The sequence below is a fragment of the Chiloscyllium punctatum genome, chromosome 15 (genome assembly GCF_047496795.1).
Source record: "Chiloscyllium punctatum isolate Juve2018m chromosome 15, sChiPun1.3, whole genome shotgun sequence".
Classification (NCBI taxonomy): Eukaryota; Metazoa; Chordata; class Chondrichthyes; order Orectolobiformes; family Hemiscylliidae; genus Chiloscyllium; species Chiloscyllium punctatum.
In genome coordinates this window covers 46,541,149-46,556,185 of record NC_092753.1, presented here as the reverse complement: position 1 = coordinate 46,556,185, position 15,037 = coordinate 46,541,149, and the positions used below count along the sequence as shown (strand labels likewise).

Here is a 15,037-nt window from a genome sequence, read left to right as displayed (position 1 = left end):
AATCAAGTGTGTGGATGAGGGACTTTCAGTTGATTTAGTTTATATAGATTTCAGTGAAGCTTTTGACAAGTTCCCATATGGAAGACTCTTTGAGAAGGTTAAAACACATGGAATTGAGGGAAACTTGGCAAGATGGTTCATCAAGTGGCTTAGTAGTAGGACACAAAGGGTAGTGGAAGAAGGCTGTTTGAGTGACCAGATGCCTGTGTCCAGCAGTGTACCACAAGGATCAGAAATGATATAGATGAAAAGGCGGGGTGATGTCAAGCAAATTTGCAGATGACACCAAGATTGGTAGTTAATAGTGAATAGTGAAGAAGGTGGTTGTCGGTTACAGGAAGATACAGATGGGTTGGTCAGATGGGCAGACCAGTGACAAATGGTATTTAAAACTGGTAAGTGCGAGGTGGTGCACTTTGGAAGAAGAAACAAGATGAGTGTGTATTTAATGAACGTAGGACACTGGGTAGCTTGGGGAACATCGGTATCTTGGGATAATTATTTCCAGATACCTAAAGTCAGCAAAGAAAATGAATAGGATAATTAAGAAGGCATTTGGGACACGTGCTTTCATCAGTCATGGCAGAGAGTATAAGAGCAAAGAGAAAATGTTGGAGTTGTACAGAGTGTTGGTCAGACCACAACTGGAATACTGTGTGCACTTCTGGTCACCTCACTATTGGAAGGATGTGATAGCACTAGACAGAGTACAGAGAAAGTGCACCAGGATGAAGCCTGGGAGGGAGAAGCTGAGCTACAAGGAGAGACAAGATAGGTTTCGATTGTTTTCTTTAAAGCAGAGAAGATTGAGTGGGGAAATTATTGAGTTGTAAAAGATTATGAGGGGTCTGGACAGGATGAAGACGGAGCAGCTTTCCCCTTTGATCGAGGGGTCAGTCATGAGAGGGCATAGATTTAGCATGAGGGGCAGAAGATTCAGAGGGGATTTGGGGAAAAAAACCTTTCCTGTCAGTGGGCGATGAGAATCTGGAATGCACTGCTTATGAAGGTAGTAGAGGCTGGAAATCTTACAGCCTTTAAAAAATATTTGGATGAGTACTTCAAATATTATAACATTCAAGGATATGGGACAAGTCCAGGAAATTGGGATAAGTGCACTTTTAGTGGTAGTTATGTCTGTGCAGATTTGTTGGGCCGAAGGGCTTTTTCTGCGCTGTATGAATCTATGATCTATAATAATAACACAAGTTCAACACCACCTTCTTGAAAGCCTTGCCTGTAATACCCAAATCGCATGGACAGAAAGACAAGATTTGTTTCTTGATATGCTTGAATGTTAATGCAAAGTGTGTTTCCAGGAAAAGAATTAGAAACATTGCCATTCCTTGGCAAACTTCAAGGAAATGACAGACTAAGGATGTAGTTGTAACACCATTGAAGCAAATGTTACACATTTTTCCAATACTTTGTATGACATAGTCAAGGAATGTTTAAAAGCATTTTTGTACAGATGAACAGCAAGTACAGTATGAAAGGAGACAAGGGAACATAAATGTAAACTATTGTGAATGTACTGTTAGTACTTGAACACTTCCTTGTACATAACTACAAAGCTATTTAGAGAAGTGGTATATAAATAATTCACTCTTCTACTGAGATTTAGTTCAGCAAGTTACAGGATTGAATTTGTTTTCCAACAGTTTCTTTCAGTGTAACGATCAAGCAAGGTATTAATATATTCTGTTTAATTATAATCACTGTAAAACATTATAACATCATGCCTTTGTCCAAAACTTATGCTTTCAGGTGAGATTTACCATGCGCTCCCAAGCGAACACTGACAAAATGCTAGGGAGATCAACTTTTATGGTTTGTTTTATTACAGCATAAACATGTGGACAATTTTGAAATCACTTTAGATTTCAAAACACAGTTATGTTGCAGACAAGTATAGTATTTTGAAAGAAAATTGAAGTGCCTGAAAGAGAAAGAAGTTACTTAGGTATAGTGTATGCAACACCCACACTTCTTTGTTTCACAGTTAGGGACTGTAATAAGATTTGTAGTTATATAGTTATTTTGGTCTTTTTTGTGTATTAATTGAATTTGTATGCTTTATCTCAAACCTGTATCCTATAAACTAAAAAGAACAAAAGAGTACAACTAAAGTATCTTATTCTTGGCAGTCAACTTGAAGTCAAATTTAAATGATGGTTCCCTCATCTACAATATATTGATAAAACCTTGAACTTCCCAGAATGCATAGATGTATCAAAAATACATTTTGGATGATTTTTGTCATTAAGGCATAACATGACATATTCTCGAAGCAGACACAAAAAAATTGCCTTGTGGCATCTGATTATTTCAGCAGAGAGCAATAAAATGAACAAACTAATAGGGACAAGTTGTAATGTGTTATGGACCAGGCCAGATTCCCTTCAAACATTTCAAGAAAGTAGCCCAGACCCAAACTTTGTTAGTTTTTATAAGTAGGTGTACAGCAGATATTCTATGAGAGATGCAAATAGTCAAACCACTTAGTTTCAACAAAACAGAATTTATTTCCAAGATTACTGAATGAAACATAAACAAAAGAGAACAGAATACAGAATAACTTAATTGATCCAAAAACCTAACAGATTATCCCAACTTGTTCCCAATGTTTGCAACAATCCTCATAAAAAACCCTTGGAACAAAACTTAAAATCAAACCCATGATCTTGCAGGAGAAATCTCAGAGAGGACCAGCATGGACCTGGTTCTTTGGGTCCAGCAGCTTCAAAACTACCTGACTGTTTTCAGTGAATAGCCAGACTGCCAAAAAACAATCAAACCAGAGAAAAGCTGAGATGGGGAGAACAGGCCACTACCCTTGCATTGTACAAGTGTTTGTTTTACACTTGAAAGCCTTTTTAGAGGCAGTATCTGTTAGCTATAATCAAATTGGCCCTAAAACCTATCCAACTTAGACTTTTCAGAGTCTGTGACTTTTACAACCTCCCTGAAAAAAAAATGCTAAGGACACCATAACCTTATTAAAGGAACAGCATCATCACAAATGAGCAGGGTGCTCCCATAAATAATGATCATCTTAGAGAACCAAGAACGAGACAATACAAAGTGACTCAATGTAATGTCCATTAAATGCCACTTGCCAACCTGAGACTGATCATATTCCATTTAGGCTTTGGCAAGCCAATCAGAGCTTTGCGATGTCACTGACCATGCACAGAGATCGTGACTAGCAAGGGTACAAAAGCTGAAGCTCTTAGCAAGCAGGTCTACAGAAAGAAAAGACTGAAAAACAAAACAAAACCAAGTGTCCAGCAGCCAAAACTTGAGTTGGTCAAGTTAAAGTGACTGCCTTATTTAAGAGTACTGTAAGCATTACTGTTCTTTTTTATTGTGTTCAAAATTAATAAATTCTGTGAAATTGTGAAAATATTCTTGGAGAGTTCTTACAACTAATCAGGACTGAAAGACATTTTAAAACTTAAGTCTATAACTGTAATTGATTTAAGTCTTACAATTAAAGTTAAGTTGAACATTCCATATCTTATATAATATAATAACATAAATGACTAGCACACTAAGTCTGATTATAAATGACCATTAAACCTGTTGTGGCATTTTTCATGGTTGGCCTGTGCATGGGTACAATGATTAATTGCTAAGGCATCTATTATGGGAATCTGGTCACATAGGCATATCCAGCTAACTGCAGCTGACAGCAAGTTTTTCTTCGCATGGGGAACAGGGATTGGGTGAGAAAAGAGTAGTAACAAAGATCAACAAACATTTATCTATTGCATTTCCAAATATCACTGATTATTGTACAACAAAAGTCTTTTTAAAAGTTATAGCATTTAAAGCAATACATTGGGGAATGGCATTTCACCTGATTTCTCAGAACTAAAAATGGCCTGTTTTATGTTTGGATATCAGGAGTCAAATTCTCCATCATTAGCATTTTAATGTGCTACAGTGTTATTGTCATTGCTTCATGTCCAAAGGCATTACCATTATTGAATCCTCTGCTATCAATCTCCTGGGAGGTTACCATTGACCAGAAACCAAATTCAACAAGCCATGTAAATAGTTGAAGAGAAGCATCCAATGAGCAGGAGAGTCAATGTTTTTAGCATAAGCTCTTCATCAGCAATGAGGGAGTGGCCCAAGGGGGCTGAGAGATAAATAGGAGAGGGTGGTACAGTGGGGAAGGTAGCTGGGAATCCGATAGATAGATGAAGGTGGGGGTGAAGGTGATAGGTCAGACTTCTCCTGCTCCTTGGATGCTGCCTGACGTGCTGCGCTTTTCCAGTACCACAGTCTTCGACTCTGAACTCCAGCATCTGCAGTCCTCACTTTCTCCAAGACTCTGGAAAGAGGATAGGAATCCTGCAACAACTAACATGATGCTGATTCCACAAAACCTGGCTGCTATTTACAAGGCACAGGTCAGGAGAATGATAAAATGGTGTCCAGTTTCCTGGATTTGTGGAGATTCAACAACACTCAAGAACCTCATCACCGTCCAAGACAAAGTAGCCTGCCGAATTGGTCCATCCAGAGATCATCTTCAACATGTACTCCCTCCATTACTAATGCACAGATACCAACTACAAGATGCACTATATTATCTCACTGTGGCTCCTTTATCAGCATCTTCCAAACCCACAAGCTCTACCAGCTAGAAGGACAAGACAGATGGGAACACCACCACCTGCAGGTTTCCTTTCAAACCACATATCATAGCATCCTGACTTGGAACTAAGTCACTTTTTCTTCAGTGAGAATAGGTCAAAATCCTGGAACACTCTCCCTGACAGAACTATGGATGCACCTACACCACATGAGCTCTAGTGCTTCAAGAAGGCAGCTCACCATCATCTTCTCAAGAGCAATTAGGAAGAGTAATAAATACTGGCTGAGCCAGTGAAGACTCATTCAGTAAATGAACAAAGAAAATATAAAGCAACATAAAAAATTGGTTTGCATCTCAGAATTAATGTCATAATGGCAGGCAGCACTAAAATCATGTTCAGTAAAACAGTTTTAAGGGAGGAATACACCCAAGGACAAATAAAGGCAGGTTTAACATGAAAGGATCTTTCTTCATCAGTGCAAATCAATTGAAGCTGTTATTTTCAAACACCATTTATTTCGTACTACAAGTCAGCTCACATTGTTTCTTTCAACAAAATATTTGATAGCCTATTTTAATGATATGCCTTCAGTCTGAGGAGCAGACTGTTGCTTTCAACAAAGCAATGGTGATTGTAGATTCTTTGTGAATCTACCATACCTATCTTTACTTCAACTACCAAATTGTTACATCAGTTAAACCCAAGGAAACAAAATAGATAACATGCGGAAGCTTCAACACAACAACCAAAATTCTTTTCAAATGAAGTGTCATTTCCTCTCTTAAACAAAATAATTGTGACCTTGAAACTTTAAAAATCATACTTTCAAACAGACAATGATTAACTTACTTAAATTTTTGAGATCAAAATTTCTGAAATAATTCTGAGATAGTGACTCAACTCATTATTTTGTGAGTTTGCTCTGAGTGAAATGACATATTCAAGCATAACTAGTCATATGCATTCATTTATTGCTAATGTCTTCATTTGAAACAAAGTAGTCTTTTCCCTTTTGGAGTAGTTGAACACCTTCCAGATTTGAACCTGGTGGATAAAGCTGGAAAGTAAGAGAGAGCCATGTCAAAAGAGCTCCTCAACTCAGCTTGTTTTTAGGATAAGGACCCAATGGCAGGAGCAGCTGCTGCTTGATGAACAGGGAAAGGAAGCCAGACTGAATAATTATAGAGATATCTGGATTGATCTTAGAAGGTAGATGCTCGCCTTCTCAGTGAACAACAATCTTTAGGTTTACACCCTGTACCTAGGGGATGATGAGGGACCATACACTTGGATTCCTGTTCTTGTGTGATCTGATGTCACCATGACACAGCTGTTGATATACATCTTCAGTTTCTACCATTAGAGTAAAGGTACTATTAACACTTTATTTCACAAAAGTCTGAATTATGAGCAATTTTAGCAAGCTGCCAACATTTCGCTAACAATAGACAACCTAACTCTGTCTGCATCGAAGTAACCTCACTATGATTCACAGCATGACACAGAAATGACAGGCTGCATGTCTCAGGGACAGGGTGTTGACCACAGAGGCCAACATGCAGGCCTATTGCTGCTGAACAAGTTTCTGCTCCACTTGCAGAGTCCTGTCTGCATGGCTCATCCAAAAAAAAAATCAGGCCATGCTTCTCTCGCCAAGGGATCCTCCATCTCTAGGTGGCATGTTTGAGGCTTCAGAGCAACTGACCCTTTAATTGAACCAGCAGCATGGAAGATCTGCCTATCATCGTCTATAGGTGTCTTCCCCAACTACTGGCTCCTAATTGCCTACTCCAGGTAAAGTTGCTGCTGAATCTTGTTTTGTACCCCTCAGACCTCTGACCTCCAAATAACATGATCTCCAGTATAGCAAAAATGTTGCCTCAGTCGCAAAAGAAAATGTAAATTTGGCCCTCCACACTTTCTGAGACCTATTTTTGCAATTTCAATCTGCATTCACAAATTTATCAGTGCATTTGAATTTTAACAGTGAATGCTACATTTGAAAATGTTCAGAAGATGGCTTAATCTGGTTTACAGATATTCAGGGAATTTAGTCATCACTGACAATTTTGCTCTGAATGAAACAATACATTAAACCATAACTAGTCACATGAATCCACTTATTGCTGATTTCTTCACTTGATGTTTTTTTTTAAATTTTAACATTTTATAGCAAAAGTATCAATCGGGTTACAGATACAATTCCAATAACAAACATTTTCCAGTTCAGTGTCTAGTGTGATTTAATGTTGTTCTTTTGTGCTGAATAGCTCTTTTTTTCCTGGAGTTCAATAGCATAATGGGATATTTACTCTTTAAAGTTAGCAAATATGAAATGAGAGCCTCATGCTAATTTCTGTCCAAAATCACATAATCAAATGGATCAGTACAACAGCAGTTTTATGTACATAAGCTGGTATATGTGACAAAAGGGCCTGGAATTAGTTCAAAATTATCAATATTGCTCTTACCTGAAGGAGAAATGTGTCTCCAATTTATGACAGGTTCTGGTCTTCCATTAGCCAAACACACAAGAGTCACATTGCTGCCTTCATTCACTGTAATGTTAGATGAGATGTTGTAGATCTTTGGTGGAACTGTTGAGAAAATGTATATTTTAATCATAAAACAGGTTTAGATGCCTCTTATTTCCACATATTAGTTTTACTGTCAGTCAGTATTCAATGATAATTTAAGAATCAATAGCAAATAGGTTATCTGATTATTTCCAAACCTAATTTTAATATTAATCAAATCCATGTCTTGCAAGCCATATTATGAATGTACGATATGTAAATTGTGCTAAAATCTCATTGTGTGATCTATATTAAATTCCACCATCCATTTGAAATTTTGAGGCATAATTAGACTGTGGAATGTCCAATTATTTCAGCAGCACACATGAGCCATTTTCTTCAGTTCTCCAGAACTTGTGTATCAGATACATGGGCAAATCAATAAGAACAAAGAGTAAATCAATCCAAATTGAAACAGATCTGAAGTAGTTTGTAGTTTGAATAAGTCCAGATCATAGAATTATCTGAAGGTGCATATTTATTTTCGCTGTGGTAAGACAGAGTCACAGAGATAAAGAAAATTAATTTGGCGTAGTAGAGTTATTGAGAAGTTTCGGTAAATATAGGTAACCAGGGCCATGAACAGCAAACTAATAGAACCAATGAAGTTATTGTTTGCATGTACTGAAATAAAATTCCTGCATAAGTAAGGGCTATGACATTGTGCAATTAAAATGGTCTGATGAGAGTATTCAGTGGATTATAAACAGTTTTGATTATTTTGCAATTAACTATTTTGTTTTGTAATTCTACAGTGGTGTACCAAATGTACTAACTGTCCTCATACCTTGTAAATTGCACAAAATAAATAATTTTGCAAAGGTTCATAACATTCAACAGATTTGATTCAAATTGGAAAAGAATAATGAATGATTGCAAAATATATCCTTTTTCATGTCATGTAAAGCATGTTGTCTTCTCAAAAAATTAACAAGGAGCGGCACAGTGGCTCAGCCATTAGCACTGCTGCCTCACAACAGCAGCGATCCAGGTTCAGTTCCGCATTGGGTGACTGTGTGGAGTTTGCACATTCTCCACGTGTCTGTGTGGGTTTCCTCCAGGTGCTCTGGTTTCCTCCCACAATCCAAAGATGTGCTGGTCAGGTGAATTGGCCATGCTAAACTGCCCATATTGTTAGGTGCATTAGTCAGGGGTAAATATAGGATAGGGGAATGGGTCTGGGTGGGTTACTCTTCGGAGGATCAGTGTGGACTTGTTGGGCCAAAGGGCCTGTTTCCATACTGTAGGGAATCTAACCAGTCAATGCATTCACACTTTTCTTCAGGCAACAGTACTACTTTATCACGATTCTATGTCCCTCAATTCTGAACAACTCACTTTGTCTATACTGTCCAACATGTCTGGCTGGCACAAATGAGCTGTAGCTTGTCACAAACTGCCTATGTAGGGCACAGAAATGAACTAAAAGTAGATCGCTAAGTGTCAATTTTTCTTTTTTTTTATGTTGTGTGTTATAAAAATTGAACAGCAAAGATTCACACTGCATGGACAAATGCGAAAAAAATCCTTTTGAAAGAATTATCACTTTTATAGTCTCCCTACAAACAACATGGAAGAGCACATTTAAAAGACATAGAAAGATAGAAACTAGGAGCAGAAGTAGGCCATTCAACCCTTTGAGCCTACTCTGCCGTTCAATGCCATAGAATTCCACAAGTTCACTACATTTGAGTGAAGGAACCTTTCGTTATCTCCATCCTAAATGGTCTATCTTGCATTCTGAGACTGTATCTCTTGTTTCTAGATTCCCCAACTAATAGATGTGGATTATCTACATTTTTGCCTTGTTTACTGAACTCTCTCATCCATGACAATGCCACATAACTGAAAGTGATCTGGTCTTTGAAGAATTTTAGCTGTACATTCCTGCTCAGTTGTCTCAGACAGCTTTATAACATCCACCCTGTTTAAAATACAGTATAAATCAACAAAAAATGGATTCTAAGCTGATAACAAGGTTCTGCAAGACCTAAAAGTTTCCCTGAAACCAAGTTCAAGGTCGTTGCATCTGCCTCAACGGTTCTCAAGACACCAACACCATCTTGCTGCATCAATCCCACCTTCAAGGAATTCTGCAATACCATGCTTAGAGCTATCGAGATGTTGGTCAACTTTAATTCCTGATTGAAGGAATTATCATTGGTCCTTAAATCACATGATTGCTGTTATGACCAGTCTCTGGGCAAGCTATCAGAGGTAATGAGTAATGAAATGGGTTCCTTTCATTATTCACCAATCCCTCGGTTGGTTATAACGAAAGTTCATTTAAAAATGTTCTCTTCCATTGTGGATGGCTTTCTCCCAGACCCAAGTTAACTTATGTTTGAAAAGGAGTAAATCCAACTAAGATTGCATGAATTAACAAAAAATAGTGAGTTTATTAATTACAAAACACAAGAAGAAATAGAAATGTGACACATTTAGAAACATATTAGACATCAGAGGTTAGTCCAAATGATTGAATGTTTAGAAAATCAATCACTCTTTGTTTGATTTATTGAGGAAAAGCAGATAATTGAATTTTATGGCTGCCACAGTGAAAGTTGAGTAGTCAATTTCAAGGTTCCTGGCTTTCATAAGTTTATACAAAGGTTTGTTCCCAGATTCTGTTTGGCAGTGGTTGATTCAAAGCACTCAGTATGAGGGGATCTTTTCCCTGGTTTTACCTGAAATTTTTAGGCTGTTCTCTAAGCTATTCATAGTACACTATTCCATACATGACGATACCAGGCCACTAGCACACACAAACTAATAGTGCAGACTATTTTTAAACCCTTTTAAACCCTTTCTTTCTGTGTTCCTGAAGGTCAAAGCACAAAAATTCAGCAAGTAGCTTTCTCTTCCTGTTCCATCTTATTATCTTTGTTTGGAATTTTCCACAGGTGAATACTCCACAGGTGTCACATTCTATTGATCCCAAACAAGACTGTGCCAGTCAGTGAGTGAACTTACATCTGCAGTAATTTTTTTGGCTGCAGCAGAATCCTTTTAAAAAACACATTCTGGAGTATAAGGTTAATAATGTCAATGGTACATTGGGATCATGATCCTTTGTCATCACACCTAATAGCTACACTTCTGGTTTTAATTTATTCTTAGTTATAAAATCATATTATTTCCCTTTTATTTTTTGTGTGCTTATGAGAAAAATCCTAAACACTACCTTGGGTTTGAATATGTAAATAAATTTCACTTTGAAGAGTTAGCTGTGATTCTGCCTTAAAGTTCATTTACATAGAAAGTGCTTGAAATAAAAAAAACATAGCATTTTCATAACTAAACTATTCTGTTTACAGCTACAATACAAGGAGAAGGAAAGACTCTATCTCTAAAACATTACAGCAAAACATAAAGCATTTTCCAAAACTCCTCAGTCAGAAGTGCTGAGGTCCCCAGCATCACAGATGCCAGACTTCAGTCAATTTGATTTATTCCACATGAAATCAAGAAATAGCTGGAGGCACTGGATATTGCAAAATCTGTGTACACTGACAATCTTTTGACAACATACTGGTAATAGCATTGCAGAATTGTGCTCTAGATCTTGCCACACCTCTAGCCAAGGTGTTTCAATATGAGACAAGCCTCCATCTACCCAACCAGTTGCCCTGGTATGTCCGGTATACAAAATGCAGGACAAGTCCAAAGTAGAGAATTATTGCCCAATAGTCTACTCTTGTTCATCAGGGAAGAAACAAAAAGTGTGAAAAACAGTGCTATCAAGCAACATATAGTTGGTAATAAACTGCTCACTGATGCTCAGTTTGTGTTCTGCCAGGGTCAACTAGTTCTTAACCTCATCACAGCCTTGGTTTCAACATGGGCAAAAGAGCTGAATTCCAGAATGAGGCGAGAGTGATTACCCTTGGCACCAATGCTACCTGAGATTCAGTGTGGCATCAAGGAGCCTGAAAAAAACTTGTCAATTGGAAAAAAGGGGGAAACTCTCCATTGGTTAGAATCACAGCTAGCACAAAAGAAGATTGTCGTGGTTGTTGGGAAGTCAATCAGCCCAACCCCATGACCATTTTTGCATGAGTTTCTCTAGGTAGTGTCCTGGGCCCAACCATCTTCAACTGCTTAGCTAGTGACATTCCCTTGATTAAAGTCAGAAGTGGGGACATTTGCTGATGATTGCACAATGTTTAGCACTATTTGTGACTCCTCAAATACTGAAGTAGTCCATGTCCAAATGCAGCAAGATAAGTAATCTAATCTAAAAAAAAATTGGGATAAGATTCAACTTTGTCCTGGGAGTTGAGATGAATGCCTGTAAAAATCTTTGTGACAGGTATTTCAAAGAGAAATGATGGGACTAGGGCATCATTTTAGGGAAGGTTAGATTTTTTTTTACTATACTGTATTTGCAGAATTAGATACTTAATGACATGTTCATACATCTACACAACAACACTTGGTCCCTAACAAGGAGGAGATAACATAATGGGTGTCAGGTGAAACTTGGACATATTTCCCTCTCCAAAAGTAAAACACAATTCATTTTTACAGTAAAATCGCAACAGACATAAAACTGCAACAACAACAGAACAAGCTAAAGGAATATGAAAGAAAACAGAGACCCCGTTAGCAATCTATTATCGCTTTTCTACTGTTTGTTGCCTTTTATTCTGTCAGGAAAAAATATCATTTGGCCTTTACCTTATTCTCTCACCCCCATCCACTTCTTCAATCCATCAATTTAATGAGCACTGCTGACTTTAAAGGTGACAATACAAATTCAATGATCATATATCTCAAATTTGGGTATGAGGAATGGGTTCATTTTCAGAAGAAATACAAGCAACATTTCAGATTCTACATGAGCTAGAATAATCACTACATAAGTTGAACTTGCCTATATTTTAATTTCAGGTTGCTGCCCTACATCCTGCATTCCCTGAAGGCAGGCATACCTCTAAAGGGACAGGACTGCAGCAGTGGCAATGATTACTAGCTGAAAGGATACCTAAAAAAGAAAAAGACTCTTCACTCTAAAAGCCTGAGATGCATAACAAAGGGAACCACTGATTTTTGTTTTAAGTGAACCTGATTTCAGGGACAAACAGCATAATATATTTATGTGGTGGCTTAAATATCAAATAATCCTCAAAGTTACTTTACAGTTATGTAATCTGACAAAAATTGACACAGAGCTGGTACCATTTCTGGGTAGCATCATGCCCCTTTAGTTAGCACCGCTATCTCACAGCGCAAGGATCTTGGTTCAATTCTACCTTCAAGTGACTATCTGTGTGGGGTTTGCATATTCTTGTATCCTGGTAGAAATGGAAAGATATATATATAAGCAAATACGAAGATGCTTTTTTTTGAATGAAAAAAGATTTGCTTGTCACATAATTCCTTGACACTGTTCTCAATATGAAACAGTAGAATGAGATTGATTCAGTCTGATACCATACTGAAAAAGAAAGAACTGCAGATGCTGGAAATATGAACACAAACAGAAATTGCCGGAGCAACTCAGCAGGTCTAACAGCATCTGTGAACAGAGTTAACGTTTCAGGTCCAGTGACCCTTCTTCAGAACATTATTTTGACTTTTTCTTCAAAAGTTTTCAACAGGAAACCATCTAGAGAAATAGTGCAGCATTATGTGCAGCAGTTTGCAACATGACGGTTAGCTTTAAAACACTCAAGAAAATATTTTGTCTGCATTTATTGCTGGGAAATGCTCATATTTCAGAAGCCTACAGGAAGAGTTTGATTGTGGTCAGAGATATAGTTCATCTCTGAAACATCAACAAGTTACAAAAAGATATGAGAAATCATCATTTAAAACACCATCAAACAGACTTGATTGAGAAATCTGCTGGAGATAGTTTCTCAGAGAAACTAATCTGGATTGAGGAACAAATGACTGGGAATAGTTACAAAAGTCATTAAAGAAAGTCAGACAAGTACTCACGGTCGTCAATTGTAGGTTTATCCAATCAATAATTTATTACTTTTCAGTCATTTGTAGATTACACTAAAATCTGGTACAGAAACTGCATTCTACAACAGTGTTACATACAAAAATTGACAATATTTGCAGACATAATGTGTATTTTATTTTCTTAATTTTTTCACAGGATGTTGGCATTGCTGGATTGGCAACCATTCATCATCCATCCCCATCTGTCCTTTAAAGGATTAGCTTTTTAGGCCAATTTATGGGTAGTTGAGCATTAACCATATTGCTAAGAGTCTGGAGTCACATGTAGGCCTGTCCTGGTAAGAATGGCTGATATCCATCCCGAAAAGGCATCGGAGAACCAGATGAAAGCTTGTATCAACAAACAATGGGTTGATGATTCTGAATAAAATGTTAGAAGTCCCTTTAAGGCTTAATCAGAAAATCTCCAGAGTTGACCGAGAACAGATGATACTCATTGGAGTTTGTGGAACAGTAGTCACATCTCTACATCTGGACAAAGAGAGCCTGGGAGCAACATCTCTGAAAAGGTTGATGAGTAATTGTAAAACAATTGGGTTGGTTAGATTGCTGTGTTTCATTTAAAAATATAAACCTTGGTTCTTGCATCCACAAACATTGATTTGACTTTGTCCCTCTTGTTTCCTCTCCTCTTTTGTTACTGCTACATTGCTCTGTTCAGCAATGTTTTGCTGTATTTTGTTAATTGGATGCTTTGGTGGCATGTCTTACCTTTTAAAAAGAGCTGGTTTATCGAGGCTGATTTGCATTATTTCCCTCTTCCATGATATTGTGATTTAGTTTCTCCTCTTTTGAGTTTTGCATTCTTGGTTAAGTTATAGTGACCCTGGTGGACAGTTTTAGCTATTGTTTTATTTTTTGGCAATGGGGCTGTGTTCTGCCCCAGTTGGGAGTTTGTCTTCTGCACAGCAAATGTTTAGGAAGGAAGAAGTGGAAGCTAATGTTTATGTCAAACTGTAAAAGTATGATAAAACCTTTGTAAATCTCTGAAAGTCTTTTGCTGCTTAATTCAATGTATGGGGTAGTGGTATACAAAACATGCAAGTGAAGGATTAACCTTGATTTATTTGGGTGGGTGGATAAAGAAAGCTCAAGTTAATCCCTGTTTCTGACAGATGCAAAACTCTCAGCGACATTTTACAGTCACGCTGTTGAATCATAAATTATGATTATCCACTGATGTTTTTGGAATTGGAGCCATATAAGCAGTTGAAGGAGATGGTGAAGATATGTATTCAGATCACTTCTCTAAGAAATGAAAAACAAAGTATAGCTCTGGCTTTATCCTTGCCAGAAATGAGTAAAATGGCAAATAAAATATTTTCAGAACTGATTGTAACTGACCTGGATAAAGTGAAGAATTTTCAGATACTACTCTGAATTATGGATGAAGTTTACAAAAAGGATAACTTGTTACAAGTCTATGAGATATTTTCAAGAGCTGATGCATGTAAAAAGACGGCCCCATTCCATAGAGTTTGACAATTATACAAAAGACAAAAGAAATTCAATCGAGAATTTCTGGAATGTATGTTGACATTTAAAAAATCAGATTGTGCACAAATTTAACACGTACACAGGCTTCTGATTTTGACAGATGTTCAGTTTCACGGAAGTGACTCTCTTTTTGAAAAGATGACTGCCCTTCCAAAAAGAACTTTTAAGAGGGTTATTATTAGCATTTACTTTTGCAGGACATATTGGGAGTTTTACAGTGATGCAGAGAACAAAAATTGATCATTTCTGACTCTCAAAGGAGTCTAGTTGCAGTCATCCAAATGAGGATGTAATTTGTAAATTCTTTTTGGGGGGGAATGGATCATACTCATAAATAGGTTTCTGAATGAAGAAAAAATGCAGGATTGGGATGTTAGC

General features: G+C 37.3%; 1 protein-coding gene across 4 annotated transcripts in view; it reads right to left on the bottom strand.

Moving 5' to 3' along the window:
* The window catches only part of LOC140486218 (limbic system-associated membrane protein-like), an 884,602-nt gene that overhangs the window by 351,569 nt on the left and 517,996 nt on the right, over positions 1-15,037 (bottom strand). For all 4 annotated transcript variants that reach the window (XM_072585049.1, XM_072585050.1, XM_072585051.1 and 1 more), the window contains exon 3: positions 7,082-7,207. In XM_072585049.1, the coding sequence (XP_072441150.1) occupies positions 7,082-7,207 (126 nt within the window). The remainder of the gene's footprint in view (positions 1-7,081; positions 7,208-15,037) is intronic.